We start from the raw sequence: 14,806 nt of genomic DNA on the forward strand, positions 1-14,806 counted from the left end.
AGTCAGAATTTCTTCAATATTCTATTAATCTTTCGGCTCCACCTCCATTCCTTGGTTTCTTCGTTCCGCTCTAATCCAATCTCTAAGGTAAACTAGAACATTCATAGCATTGTTTTCAATTAGTATCGGTTGTCTCCAAGTTGTTGTCATCCCTAACTAAAAGCTTCTCCGATGCAACGGTTGACATTGGAACATTCAATATATCTCTAGCTAATCTTAAAAGCACAGGATATTGTCTTTTATTATTCTTCCACCAATCCAATGCGTTGATCCTTGCTCTACGATCCTCTGTCGGTTGTGAAAGATAATACCTAAGCTCTTCCTGATAATTTGTTGTGTATGTTGTTGCCGGAGAAATTATGTCCCAAATATTTAAATCAAAAAGTAAACAGGAAAACCAATATGTGACGGTCTTTTAGAAGATGATGGCTCCTCGGGAGCTTGAAGAGCGGCAGTTGGAGTGATATTTGTCGGTACAGTTACAACAAATAAATCAGCATAATGGTTATATAATGCTTCTATGTAAATGTTCGCCTCACTCATAGCCGTAAACGAATTTGATTTTTCTTGAGGCTCTATCTCTAAAGAATTATAAATAACAGTACTAAAGTCGCACATAGTATTATATTTCATGCATGGATTTAGTATAACACCAACCAAGTAAATTGGGAGAAGCGGAAAAAAATACTTTTTAAATTTAGTAAACATAGCACCAACAGCTTCTTTGTAACCTTCTCTATCCTTATATTCCTTAAGCAAACAAGAAATGTCGGCTAAATAAGCTAAAATATTGCAACAGTAGGATAATAAGCACCGGAAAATTCAACCATAGCTATATAAAATCTTTTCAAAAACTTAACAAGATCATCAATTGCAGTCCAATCAGAATCATGTAGCATACACTCAGGAAAAGAACCACAAAATTGATTAAAAGTCATTATAATAGGAACTTTATAAGCAAGACAAGTTTTTAAATAAGTATAAGTAGCATTCCATCTAGTATCACATTCTTCAAACAATAATATCGGTCTAAATCCATTTTGTTCACATTTAACCTTAAATTCTTTCATTCTACCTCTTCGATTATTTCCTTGAATAGAGACAACAGCAAGCCAGAGCTTTTCAGTATAAAGCTCAAAACATTCAAGACCATCTTTTACAATTAAATTATATATATGACAAGCACACTTAACCTAAAAAATTTCAGGTGACGGCGGAGAAAGTTAAGATTTAACTTGTCAATAGCAGTCTTGTTGTTAGATGTATTATCAAAAGTAATACATAAAGTTTTTCTTTCAATACCATAATATTCTGTGACTTTAGTAATAGATTCCGAAATAAATTTTTCAGTATGTCTACGATCTTTATCATACAAAAAAGATAGAATACATTTTTACATAACAAAATTACTATCTATCCAGTGACAAGTAATGGTTAAGTAATCATTTTTATTAACAGCATGACCGAGATCAGAAGTTAGAGCAATTCTACATTGAATATTCTTTAATAATGTAGATAAATAATAAACATATTGTGCATGGAGTCTAAAAATATTGGTCCGACAAGAACTTCTAGGAATACCATTAAATGTAGGATTATAAATTGCTTGAATATAATGAATAAAAGCATCCGAAGAAGCAAAAGTGAAAGGCAAATAACCCACAGCTATCATTTTTACTATTTATTCCCGGTCCTTCATTTTATTTTACTTCTTAATTAATTGACCGCTTGTTGGGTTCAATCTAGTTTATTTTGGTCCATCAACAGCCTCACCACCTTGTGCAATAAATAACTCTCTAACGTGTCTGTCTCTTAAATGTCTCATCAATGAACTCGTACCCCCTTTATTGCCTCCGATTTTATGCTATTGCATTATACCTTACTTTCTCCTTCTATTTTCGAAAAAAAATTCATGCAATACTAGTTTTTCTACCACCTCTTGGGGAATGGGGAGGACGATTAACCGATTCAAATCTAATATTAGCATTTCCTACTGTGGGTGTCTCGCCAATACTATCATCATCTTCATTTAAATTAACCGCATCTACTTCATTTTCTTTTTCTATACCATAATTTTTTTGAGCTTTTGCATAATCCATATCGTGAGCACCTACACCTATTTCTTCCTCAAAAGGTTGACTAACCGGTACCGAAGGCACACCGGTATATCTATTACTTGAACTACCTCTACCGAAACTCCCACCAATTTATTTTTTAGTACCACTACCACTTTCAGGACAAAAATTTTGACACTTTTACCAAGATTTCTTATTTTATCCATATTAAAAAATAAACTAAAAAATATTTTAAATATACATAAATGATAAAAATAAATATTCAATATTTAATACAGTAATTAAACATTAAAGGTAAGAGATGGAACGACAATACCAAGTTGCAACTTTAGAAACTTCCCCTTGTATTTGTAATTGCAAAATTAAAAAATAAAATTGAGCACTTTAGGAGATAAATTAGAAGATTTGCGAGATATTGAGATTTGAGAGAATGAGATTTGTATGAAAAATGAATTTTGAATTGGAGGTATTTTTATAGAAAATTTTTTGAATTAAAAATTATTTTAGAAAAAATTAATGCGTAATTGGCCAAATGGTCATTGGTAAGACAACAGCATTATAGCCGTTGGGCCTTCAAAGGTCCATTTGGGCCAAAGCCTCAATGGCTACCAATTTAAAAAAAATTAATTGAAACCGAGCCGGTCTGATCTGGTTAACCGGTGGGCCTGGTCCGGTTTTCTAATTGGGCTGGTCCACCAGGTCAACCCACTTGGCCGGCCCAGCCCAAGACCGGCGGCCCTATAGCTTGTGGGATGATCGGGTCGGGCCCACCGGTTAGGTCGAGCTAAACGGGCTGGAACGGGCTAACCCAGCCCGTTTGATAGATTTGATTATAATGATTCTGTTGTATAAGAATAAGAGTGACATTCAGGATTGCAACAATTATAGGGGTATGAAGTTGTTGAGTCACACTATGAAGGGTTGGGAGAGGGTAGTAGAGTTGAGGTTGCAAAGGATTGTTACTATTTCTGAAAATTAGTTTGTATGCTAGGGCGCTCGACTACTGAATCCATTCATCTCGTTATGAGACTGGTGGAGCAGTATAGGGATAGGAAGAAGGATTTGCATATGGTTTTTATCGGCTTAGAGAAGACCTATGATAGAGTTCCTAGGGAGGTTCTTTGAAAGTGTTTGGAGGAGAGAGGTGTACCTACGGTGTATGTTAAGGCAATTAAGGATATATACAACGGCACCAAGATTTGAGTTAGGATTGGAGGAGGGGACTCAGAGCACTCTTTCGTCTTAATAGGGTTACACCAAGGATCAACGCTTAGTCCGTTTCTTTTTGCCTTAGTGATGTATGTTTTGACGCGATAAATTTAAAGTGAGGTGCCTTACTATTTGATTTTTGCATATGATGTGGTCTTAATTGATGAGACACGTAATGGAGTTAATGCTAAATTGGAGGTTTGGAGGCAAAACCTTGAGTCTAAAGGGTTTAGGTTGAGCAGGTCCAAGACGAAATATTTAGAGTGTAAGTTCAGTGATGTATCTCATGAGTCCGATGTGATTGTTAAACTTGATACTCATTTTATTAATAAGAGAGATAATTTCAAGTATTGGGCGTCTATGATTCAGGAGAATGGTGAGATTGATGAGTATGTCACTCATTGGATTCGGGTAGGGTGGATGAAATGAAAGCTCATTTCCGAAATCTTGTGTGATAAAAAAGTACCTCCTATAAGTTCTAAAGAGTGGTGGTTAGATCAGATTTATTGTATGGGGTACCTATGGATCGAATAAGTACCCAGCATCAACATAACCAACATGATCGGAACTACAGTCTTTAAAATAAAACAAACTCATATGTTTAATCTTATTCCGATGTCTCCTAGTAGGAGCAGAACTATATCTTGCTAACAAATTGATCGAAAGATTATATCGAGTCTTGTAATAGTTACAAGATACATTAGTACACCAATTGCACTAAGATATATTACCAATCCAATTCAGTATATTTCTCATTCCAACAAATAATCTATTGCTTTTGAAAACTCTCCAAGAGTTTCAATAATTTACAAGCTATAAGCTTATACAATATAAGGATTATCAATAAGTTTCCCAGAAACTTTTATATGCTTCAAATATTTTGAATCTTTAAAAAAGTTTTCATATAAATTTTGTCAAGTGAAAATATTCAGTATTTCATGTGTGACATCTTCAAGTGTCTAGACTGCAAATCAAATAAGTGTTATGCTTATCGAGATGCATCCTTTCATGTCACTTGATAAATATTTCTACGTCAGCATGCTTAAATAAATGTAGAATTCAGGTCCTCGTAATCTTTTACAATATTGCGCCAATATTGTATCAAAGATATTAATGATATTTCATTTTGTATCGGTTCACAGTATGACATAACATTTTGAGATCTCATCACTTTATTATTTTCAGGTACCTAACCTTCCATAAGGTTTCATGAAGTGCTATGTCGTAGGCTCTTCAAGAGCATATTGCCTTCTTATTATGATCATTTGCTCCTTATCCTTTTCAAGAATTATTGCATTTAGAACTGATTGATCTACCACGCTTCATACATGCATAGACTTTGTCTGTTAGGGACACAAAATAGGAGCACTTACAACTTAATATGAGTTGCTTTCGGTATGTGAATTGAATTATCTTTTGAATGAGAATCTAATAATAATTCCTAACATACTTCATAGTTGCTTATAATCTCCTCCTTATGTCAAGAAAACTAACATGCATCTTCCATATTCTTTCAGGAATACTATGCATCATGGTATATTCATTAATCGTATACCACGCATCAAAATTATTAGATGGACAATGTGTGGTTCTTGACTCAGAACCAACTTTGAAGGGGAATTAATAATAATTTATTTGATACATACAAGTACTTTTTTATATAATATTTCTAATCAACACATGAAGTTTTTGTTCTCATTAGCAATGGTTCATCTATTTATCAAAGTCATTTTATGTCAAATCAACATTATCAAGATGAATTATTTTTATTACACAATCTGAAAATTATGCTTTTAAGTCAATTTATATTAAACAAGAAAATCTATGAATGTCAGCAGCAGGTTGACAATATACATGTGATTATCTTATATTGATGCATCTTAATATATCACATGACAGGTGAACGATCCATATTCACCTTTATACTTTTCAAATTTAAGGGGTTCAATCCCAATATTAGTTGGTCTAACCAACTTATCATTAGAATAAACAACATGAATAATTCTTGAAGAATCTTCTAATTCTTAATTACATGTCCAATACTCAATATGCACATCTTCCAATGTCACAATCGTTCATGTCAACTTATGAACTTTTATACTAGTAAACTCTAAGCTTACCATGGCATGCACTTGTTTCTTTAGTAAATTTTAGATTTACTATTACATGAATAAATTTCATATTTACTACTTTAGAAGTAGATTTCAAAATAACTCTTGCCAAAAGTAGTCACTAAGGTTGCCAAAAATATGGTTTTAATTAGTCCAGGGAGGTAATGGCCCCCTTTAAGTTCTAGTGTGTCTCAGCAATTTCGTTTATAGTTTAAGGTGAAAACGATGTATTTTTTAATTTTTTTTAAATTGTTATTAGCTGCAATCTAAGAAGTATTGTTATTACTTGGAAGGATCTATATTTCAATTTTTTTCGCTTGATTTTAATAAAAAGCCCTGGTTGCTTTGATTATTATTTTTTTAAGTAGTTGCAATATATTTATTAGAAGTCAACACCCAATTGAGCCCCTGCTCTCTTTCCTGTTTCCCAATTCAACAGATTCTTCATTTCCAATCAAAATGCGATCCTCCGACGATACTCCTTTTCTCCTCCTCCTCCTCCTCTTCTTCTTCACCTTCATTGCCCCATTTTCGTCTTCACAACCACAGCACCATTCTCATTTCATCAAACACACTCTTCCCCACAACAGTAATCCACCACATCCATACATCGAAATCACTCGCCCATTAACCTTCACTAACCTCACTACTCCATCCTGCTCTCTTCCCTTATTCACCTACAACTTCGGTAACACATATGGACTTCCACCTGTCTCCGTCCCTTACTCCCCTCCCTTCAATTGCTCTTGGACACATGTAGTTCTCCAGTTCAATGCATCTTGCAAAGGCGAACAGTACGACCGTATAGCCGCTGTTTGGTTAGACGGTGCTGAGCTCCTCCGTACCAGCACTGCTGAACCCACTGATGACGGAATTTACTGGACTGTAACGAAAGACATCACCAAGTATACTTCTATTCTTGTTAAGGAGAATATTACTCTTTCTGTTATGCTGGAAAATCTGGTTAACGACATTTTCACTGGAATCTATCATGTCAATGTCACTTTCCTATACTATGACGTGAAGAACGTTACAGGGATTAAATTGGACAATTATGTTGATAATGGGATTTCAATGGGAGTGAGCAAACTGGGAAGTTCGCTGGGTTCAGATGACAGACCAGCGGATTTGGTATTGCCGATTTCGGCAAATGGAGATAATGGTCTTTGGTTCCGAATAGAAAGTGAATTGGAATTGTTTGGGCAAGGAGTTGTGATTCCGAGGAATACCATCAAAGCTGTGATGGAGATTTATGTATCATTTCACGGGAATGATGAGTTCTGGTACTCAAATCCGCCGGATTCATATATACAGATGAACAATTTGACGACAAAGAGAGGACATGGAGCGTATAGGGAAGTTTTGTTGAAGATAGATGACTATTTGGTGGGATCTTTGGTACCATTTCCGGTAGTTTTCACAGGAGGAATCAATCCTTTGTTCTGGGAACCGGTGGTTTCGATTGGTGCCTTTGATCTTCCTTCTTATGATATTGATTTAACGCCATTTTTGGGGCTGCTGCTTGATGATAAAGCTCACTTTTTGAGTCTTGGAGTGGCAGATAGTGTCCCATTTTGGTTAGTGGATGGGAATTTGCATCTATGGATAGATAATTCTGCATTGCCATGTCAAGTTCACGCTAAAGTTCTTGATTATGGTACTCCTATGTTTAACATTGAGCGATCTTCGAGCTTTCAAGGTCTTGATGGGTCATGTGAGATTGATATGAGGAGGAAGAGCAAGGTGTCGGGATGGGTGAATTCAACTTCAGGAAATTTAACTACAATAGTTTCCAGAGAATTGAAATTTAAGAATAAGATAAAGTTCTATCTTAATGGTACTGAAAAAAGGGTAAAACAGAATGTGAGAGAAAAGACTGTAGTAAGTGTACTGTCTGATACAGGTATCACGATTTCTCAGACCACCATGAAGAAGATATATCCTCTTAGCATGACCACTAGGAATTTGCCTTCATCGGAGAACGATACAATCTTGATGCTTACTGATCTAGTCCATGAATGGAGGGCGAAGAAGTCCATTGGGGGTTTATCCATCTCCTTGATAAATCGGCAGAAATGCAGTGGGGGGATGGTTGTTCAAGATCATGATGTACTCTTTGGTGGAGCTACCACTCAACAAACTTATTCTTATAGGGATGAAGTTGGTTGCTATTCTCGGATCATTTTAGCTACCAATGCCACACTTATCAACGACACTGCAAGCAGTCTTTGTGCGGCTTCCTTATAGTCTCCATTGCATGGTTCGTGTTCAGCTTTGTGAATTTTGACTCAGTTTGAGAAGTTCTTTTTATAAGTTAAATGCCCCATTCCCACGATTATTTCTTTCCGTTTGACCATATTGTAGTGTGTAGAATCTGTTGATTTGAACCCCTAAATCTTGTCTCAGTATTAATTGTAAGCAATTTGTGCTCTTGTATGAAAGTTTTAGGGTTCATAAGAATGTGAACTGCCTGGAAATGAACTTACATTGTTAATTTGCTGGTATTTCTTGTTTGGCATGTGATTAAACTCTGGATAAGAGTCTTTCCTGTCTTCTGGATACCAATAAAACTTCAATATTTGTTTCCTCATATCCTCACTGATGGAGTGGCTGCAGCCTCAGTTCCATCACGTCTCATTTGGGAAGTAACTTGTGTTTTATTATTATTAGGAGATACTGCAGACTTGATGGCATTAAAATGCTGACACCATTCTTGCTAACACTACCTTAAGTGATTGCCTCACATCAGTTAGATTGACTTATCATTAGCCCATGAGGAAATAAAAGAGTAAGAAGAGCATCATAGATGTAACCAAAGACAGATACCATGTACTAGAAAGAAGCTGATGGAATGATTTTGGAAATTAAAGATGGTGTTTACTATCTGCATCCTAGTGAATACTTCATCTTGTAAAATGCTCCCTATCACGTGTTATCTGGAAATATCAGCTTTTGAGTTCCAGCGACTGAAAGAGTAACATACTGCACTCAAGTGCAAAGACCTGAACCCCATGTTCAATCAATACTGTGCACAAATCACTCCCAACGACCCCCTTCCTTAGGTCTTGAAAGAGAAACTGACTCTGTATGGAAGTTACATTGGAGTGCCTTCGAAGCTAGTGTCTTCACTTTTGTCATACGCGCAGTGTAGTAAAAATTCTCTTCTCAAAAAGGGTGCAGTAAATTCTGCTTATTGCTTTTCTCTAGAATGTTGCTGCTTTTTTCTGCTTCTGAAGCAGCATTTCTATCATATGGTGAGCTAACCCATACTATAGCGGTGATAGTTTAGCTATCAACTAACCCCTGAAGCAGGCAATATCACAACCATTGTCTATACTACCTTTTATGCTTCACCGTTGCATTGTTGACATTGTCTGGATGAGAAGCAAGAAGTACCTACACTTATACAGATCATGTGAACAGCTGTTCTGTAGGCATCAACATCATTTGCAGCAGAATGAACTGTTCAACCAACAAAGAAGCACAAAGGGAAAGGAGAAGGATGATAACAAATAGGAAAACTAGAACAAAAATAAAACACACTGCTAACTATACTAGATACTGGCCAAAAACATCGCCACGAGGATTCAAACAATAAAACGAAACTATGTCGCTGGAGGAAAGCAAAATGAGCCTGTAGAAGGTTGATATACAGTAACCAAATCGCAAACAATTCCAGATGATAGTGTATAAAAAATGCTTCGAGCAACCGAACTTACTACAATATCAAGTTGAGTGAGAGCCCGAGCCAAACAAAAACTCAATACGCTTGCTGCAATACCAAATAGGGTCGAGCTAGAGACCAGCTTTCTTACGGTAAAACAAATCTGAAGCAAAGCGTGAATAGACTCTCTTAACTTTTGCTACCATGCGTTGCGTTAGGCCTTTAGAAATTTGATGCAAATAAACAACCAATTGAATAGGAAAACTATAAAAAATACTTAACAGTTTCGATTCAAATGTGATTGATGTAAAAACATAAAAAAAGAGTTTTGCTAGTTTAGATTGTAACTCAAGTAGTCAAATGCAAATAGAGTTTAGTAATACGTAACATTAAATTTAACTCTCACAGTCGCACAACAAAGGGCTAGTGGTATGAAACCTCACTAATCATGTCATTCCATATAACCTCCACTTTAATCAGGTTCAATCGATCTTTAACCTAATTTTATTCAAGCCAAACTGGGCCTAAGCGAACTTGGATCAAAACCTTGCCAAATCAAGCTTCGACCAAAACCAATCTGAGCCAAGCTAAACTGAGCTAAAATACAAACAATCTTCTATAGCCAACCTAGCTTGGTGCCTGTGCACCTACTTGAGCATAATTTGTTACACTAATAGCTGAACATACGCAAGTTAAAGCATCAGAGGCAGAACCTTCAACTACAAATGTCTCAAGATGAGACGGTAAGACCGAAGCATCATGTTCATCGGATAGATTATAACGCATTGGAAGACTTTCTAAGCTTCTCAAAAACGCGACAGACACATTCACCAGCTCTGTCATAACCATTGCTCAACACTACTCCCGCCTGTCTGGAAGAGAAGGGATGCCAAAAACTGACTATTCCAAATATACATTTATGAGGGGAATTGAAAGAACAAGATGTACAGTTCATTCTCATTGCAAAATGTACTAATGCGATTGGAATTATCAAATAGCCGCACCAACATAAATATCAAGAGTGATTTCATGTAAAAACTAAAATGCTCGTCAAGAAAAATTGCCAGAGTAAGCAAATGGCTACAAAAAGACAAGAACAAAAGGTGAGGTAGGTTCTGTAGGATCTGCATCTGTGAAGAATGTGTCATCCAAGTTCATACAAGCCACACTTTTTACTCTCTAATTCCAGTTCCTGAGTTCTCCACATCAACTTCTCCCATCCCGGAATCTTCCTCCTCTTCACTATCTTCATCACCACTGATCTCCTCATTTTCGCGACCGAGCTTAGCCATCTGTTCAGCAAGCAATTTATCTTCCCGTTCACTCACCTGAATAGATAACTCACATCAGAATCACCACAGAAGAAACAAGAATAACAGCCCAAAACGGAAAGCAAGAAAAGAAAAGATGAAAAAAATAGCCAGAGATGCATTCATTTCTTTTTGTCTTGTTCCTTATTGAAGAGTTCAATTCCAGTCAATACAATATCCAAAACTCTCCTAGGAACATGTACAGAGTCTAACTCATGCTAGTTTCAGTTCTAAGTGATAAGCTGAATAACGTAGTTCTCACCAACTATGTAAATAGTGTTTTATTCGAAAACCTAAAACAAGTCCATTGAAATTTAAATATATCACCATTTAATTAACTGAAACATTTGCCCGCGTACATCCATACTAGAGCAGTCAAAACCAAATGAGATTTTAGGACCAACTAATACGACAACAGACTCAATTAGTAAACATCCAGAGTACTAGTAGCAGTGCCTTGCAAAGAGACAAATCGAAGAAGCGCTTTATTCAATTGAACATACATATTTCCATCCATATATATGTATCAAGGACCATGCTATACTAGTTTGAAAATAACTGCAAAGTAAAAATACTAATTAAGCATGGCATCAGTGATATAGAAACCCCCGACTCTTGCCCAACCATCACATGATTATTAAGATTTACCAACAATGTGTTATGGTAAATCTGGCCTCAAATTTCACAATTCTCAATCTCATATCCTGATTGAACTGTGGCATATATCAAATTAAGGCCTCTTCAAAGGTACGAAGCACATTCCACAATTATGCACAACAACAACATACCCAGAGTATTCCCACATAGTTGGGTCTGGGGAGGGTAGAGTGTACGCAGACCTTACCACTACCTCAGGTGTAGTAGAGAGGTTATTTCGGATAGACCCCTGCCTTAGAACACTACCTCAGGGAAGAGTGTACGCAGAACATTCCACAATTATGATGAGATAAAAATCACTCATAATTTTTTTAAACAAAAAGTCTGCTCACCGCTCTTGGAGCCTCCTTGACAGCAAGTTTTCCTTTGTGACGCTCTATTTCCTCAGTGCAAGCTGCAATTGCTTTAGTAAGGATCGCTATGCCTTGCTCCTGCCAAATGAAATAAATAGAATTTGTAATCCAACAAGCTGAATTCCCTCTGAAATTATAAAATACAGATACTAGAAATAATAGAATGCCATAATGTGATAGGGTGATAACAGCTGGAAGCGATCTAGCTGCACATAAAATTTAGCTGCTATTGTTAATACTTGTGACCAGTTAAGAAACTAGTGGAAGTTGCTTGCAGTACGCTTTTCTCTTACAACTTTTGAGACGGACAGTTCATTCTCCTCAAATTGGAATTTTGAGGGAACTATGCTCAACGACCGCCCACTAAAGTATTTTTCCATTCTTTTTTCACTTTCCAGCAGCGAAGCAACGTAAGATTAATCCTAGAAGGAGCTTTAACGTTGACTAAAGTTGATGCATGAGAGAACACATTGAAAAGGCAACAACACACTTGAGAGAGAAACGACAATCGCAGTAAAAAAAATGATCCTATCAAGTAGATATTCATTCACCACCTAACTTGAAAATAAGCACAGGAAAACCAAAGAGAGAGTCAAAAGATTTTGGGAAGCATCCAGCGGCGGAGGGGAACAACATACCCAGTTTATTCCAACAAAGTGGGGGAGGGTAAAGTGTACGCAGACCATACCACTACCTCAGATGAAGTAGAGAGGCTGTTTCCGATAGACCTAGAAGAGGTGATCTTTGAAGGATCACAGCTAACAAAAAGGATCCAGCTAGAGCGTCCTAGAAAACAACAGTAATGAGTATCATCCAAACAGAAATCTTTCTTGTTTGACCATAAAACTGTAATAGGTCATAATATAAGAATCTTATATGCAACAGCTGAGATGGAAGTACAGAGCCAAGAGAAAAAGAGTATCCTAAGCAAAACCAAGGTGAAGGAGATAATAGCACATAACAAGCAGTCTATATAAATAAAAAATGTAGTTTTTAAACCGGAAATAACATATACTGCATGTTCTTGGCCAAAATGTTCTCAGAACAATGAAAGCTCAAGCACAAATAAAACTGACATTTTTACAAGGTGAAGACGAAAAACATTTTACTCAAATAAAATAGGCTACCATAATTATCTGCAAAAAACAGTTAGTTACCTTGTCAAGTGTCTGAGTATTGAGCACATATGCTGGAGGAGCAACAAGTTTAATTTTAACAGGGCAGTCATCATTACCAGCAGCTTCAGCCTTACGCATAGCTTCCTGCACCAGACGGGGAAAAATCATCAAAAATCAAAAAAAGGCTAAAATTACAAACAATAGGTAATCACTAGAAAAAAATTCCCCTTTTTGATAGGTAATGGTTTCATTTTATTGAATACCAGTATTAAGAAAATGCAACCTCCACAAGTGATACATTCCTAGTTCAAGAAATAGATAATAACATGAAAATGATTATGCCAAATGTAGAAACCTTAATGTGAAGAACACCATCAAACTGAAAACATTTCATCTCAATATCTGCTCGAATCTTCAATGGTTGTGGAGTCATTCTTCTCTTAATATTCTTGACTAATGCATCTTTAACTTCCTCAGATAAAGCAGGAGCAACCTTAGTTACCTAGAAAGGATAAGATATTAAATATTATTTGACATCATTGGACGAAATTAACCTAGAAAATGATATGACAAAAGACCTACCTCCTTCCCATCAGGGCCAATTTCTTTAACTTCACGGGTGAGGGAATTAAGAATTGAATCTGGATCACTGACAACCAATTTGAATGCCTAGAAATCAAAACCAAGAAATCCCAAGTGAATCTCGCCAATCAGAAGAGGGAAAAGGAACATTTGGAAATCGATAAAAAATTTCACCTCAAAAGCATGACCATATTTTCTGTATAAAGGCCAACCTACATGAATGTACAAGTCCTGCAATAAACATGCCAAGTGATTAAGAGAAATTGAAGACTAGAATTCAAAGTTCTATTTAACAGGGATACTAGAAAAGGAAAAAGCTAATTAGGGTTATATGGATACACATTTTTCTCAGATAAACAATGAAGAATATTCCTCTATACCCCACTAGGTAGAGGTAAGGTTTGCATACACCTCACCCTCCCAGAACCCACTTGTGGGACCACACTAGGTATGTTATTGATGAAACAATGACAAATATTCTCTTATTTCTCAAACAGCAAGTAAATGCATTTCCACAGTACATGACCAAATTTAGGAAAGTAGTTCCTTGCAACTCATCCTGCAGAAAGAAAAGAAAAGAGGAGGGGGGACAAATGTACATTCACTTAAAAGCAGCAGAAATTCTAATTAACGTGCAAAAAAATATGCTTGCATGGCCAAGGGCACATAGGAAAAAGACAGTTACACCCATTTAGTGATATTTTAAGCAGTGAAATAACAAGCCAGAAATCAACGGAGATGCCAGAACAGAATAATCGTGCTTAAGTCAACATATAACAAGGGAAAGTGACAGTAACAAACTCCTTCATGCAAAGGCATTACGTAGATTATAGGAGCAGTATATTTACGCACTCCCAGTTACAAAGCAGTAAGGCAAGGAAAAGAAATTGGTAAAATACCCATGTACAAAAAAATTTAGAAAGTGGAATCAAATCTATATTCACAATTGACTAAAACAGATAAATTTCATAAAACTCTACTAGAATTTAGTCAACAATCTGTACTACCACACAACCAGCAGACCCAGACCATTACACAAGCAGAATAGGCCTCTTTCCACTTCAATGCAATTCACAAATAATATATTGAAACCCTACATTCACAGTGGACAATATTCAATTGCAGCAACATCAGCTGTTTTCAGAACCTATGAACTCCCTAAAAAGCATAGATTCACTTCCAGTTCTTGCTTGTCCTTAAAGCGCGGCATTACCCAAAGAACTAAATCCAACAGGAAAATTAGTTCCTGTTGGAATCATGTATTCTACACCTCTTATCAAACAGAAGTTCTTAAGAAGAGAAATCAATTATGTTATCCACAAACAAACTGACAATGGTAAACATAAACTTAAACTCATTTTTTTTGTAATATACAACTGTTATCTTAGAATAGCTTTCATGTACACCTACCCTTAATCTTTAGGAAATGGCACAAAGGACCAAGCTCATACTAAAAAAAATTTCCACAACACAGTTTTCTTTCTCTTTCTCTGAGTTCTTATTAGATAAATATGTTTCATCATACAACTTAAAAATAAGCAGAGCAATTTGACCTTATCCAAGAAAACCTAAGTTTAAGAATTATTTAGCATAAACTCTTCCTTACTTTACTGAGAACAAAATTACATCCATTAACCAAGCACAAATTACTTCTCTAACGGCTCTCTCTCTCACTAGACTCTCTCTCTCACTAGACTCTCTATCTCGGTCCACGGCCTTCGGCGCCG

The 14,806-nt window shown here is 36.2% G+C and overlaps 2 protein-coding genes across 4 annotated transcripts in view; one reads left to right on the forward strand and one right to left on the reverse strand.

The window, feature by feature from the left end:
- The first annotated feature begins 5,761 nt into the window (after positions 1 to 5,761).
- LOC107864201 (peptide-N4-(N-acetyl-beta-glucosaminyl)asparagine amidase A) lies at positions 5,762 to 7,930 on the forward strand. The gene has a single exon (XM_016710504.2). The coding sequence runs from the start codon at positions 5,855 to 5,857 to the stop codon at positions 7,640 to 7,642; it is 1,788 nt and encodes a 595-aa protein (XP_016565990.1). The 5' UTR covers positions 5,762 to 5,854; the 3' UTR covers positions 7,643 to 7,930.
- A 2,058-nt stretch (positions 7,931 to 9,988) lies between these two features.
- Positions 9,989 to 14,806, reverse strand: part of LOC107864198 (eukaryotic translation initiation factor 2 subunit alpha homolog) — a 12,274-nt gene continuing 7,456 nt past the window's right edge. For all 3 annotated transcript variants that reach the window (XM_016710501.2, XM_016710499.2, XM_016710500.2), the window contains 6 exons: positions 13,254 to 13,310; positions 13,080 to 13,166; positions 12,853 to 12,999; positions 12,537 to 12,641; positions 11,359 to 11,457; positions 9,989 to 10,387 (listed from right to left, as the gene is read on the reverse strand). In XM_016710501.2, the coding sequence (XP_016565987.2) occupies positions 10,232 to 10,387; positions 11,359 to 11,457; positions 12,537 to 12,641; positions 12,853 to 12,999; positions 13,080 to 13,166; positions 13,254 to 13,310 (651 nt within the window). In that variant the 3' untranslated portion in view covers positions 9,989 to 10,231. The remainder of the gene's footprint in view (positions 10,388 to 11,358; positions 11,458 to 12,536; positions 12,642 to 12,852; positions 13,000 to 13,079; positions 13,167 to 13,253; positions 13,311 to 14,806) is intronic.

The sequence above is a fragment of the Capsicum annuum genome, chromosome 3 (genome assembly GCF_002878395.1).
Source record: "Capsicum annuum cultivar UCD-10X-F1 chromosome 3, UCD10Xv1.1, whole genome shotgun sequence".
In the NCBI taxonomy this organism is placed as follows: domain Eukaryota; kingdom Viridiplantae; phylum Streptophyta; class Magnoliopsida; order Solanales; family Solanaceae; genus Capsicum; species Capsicum annuum.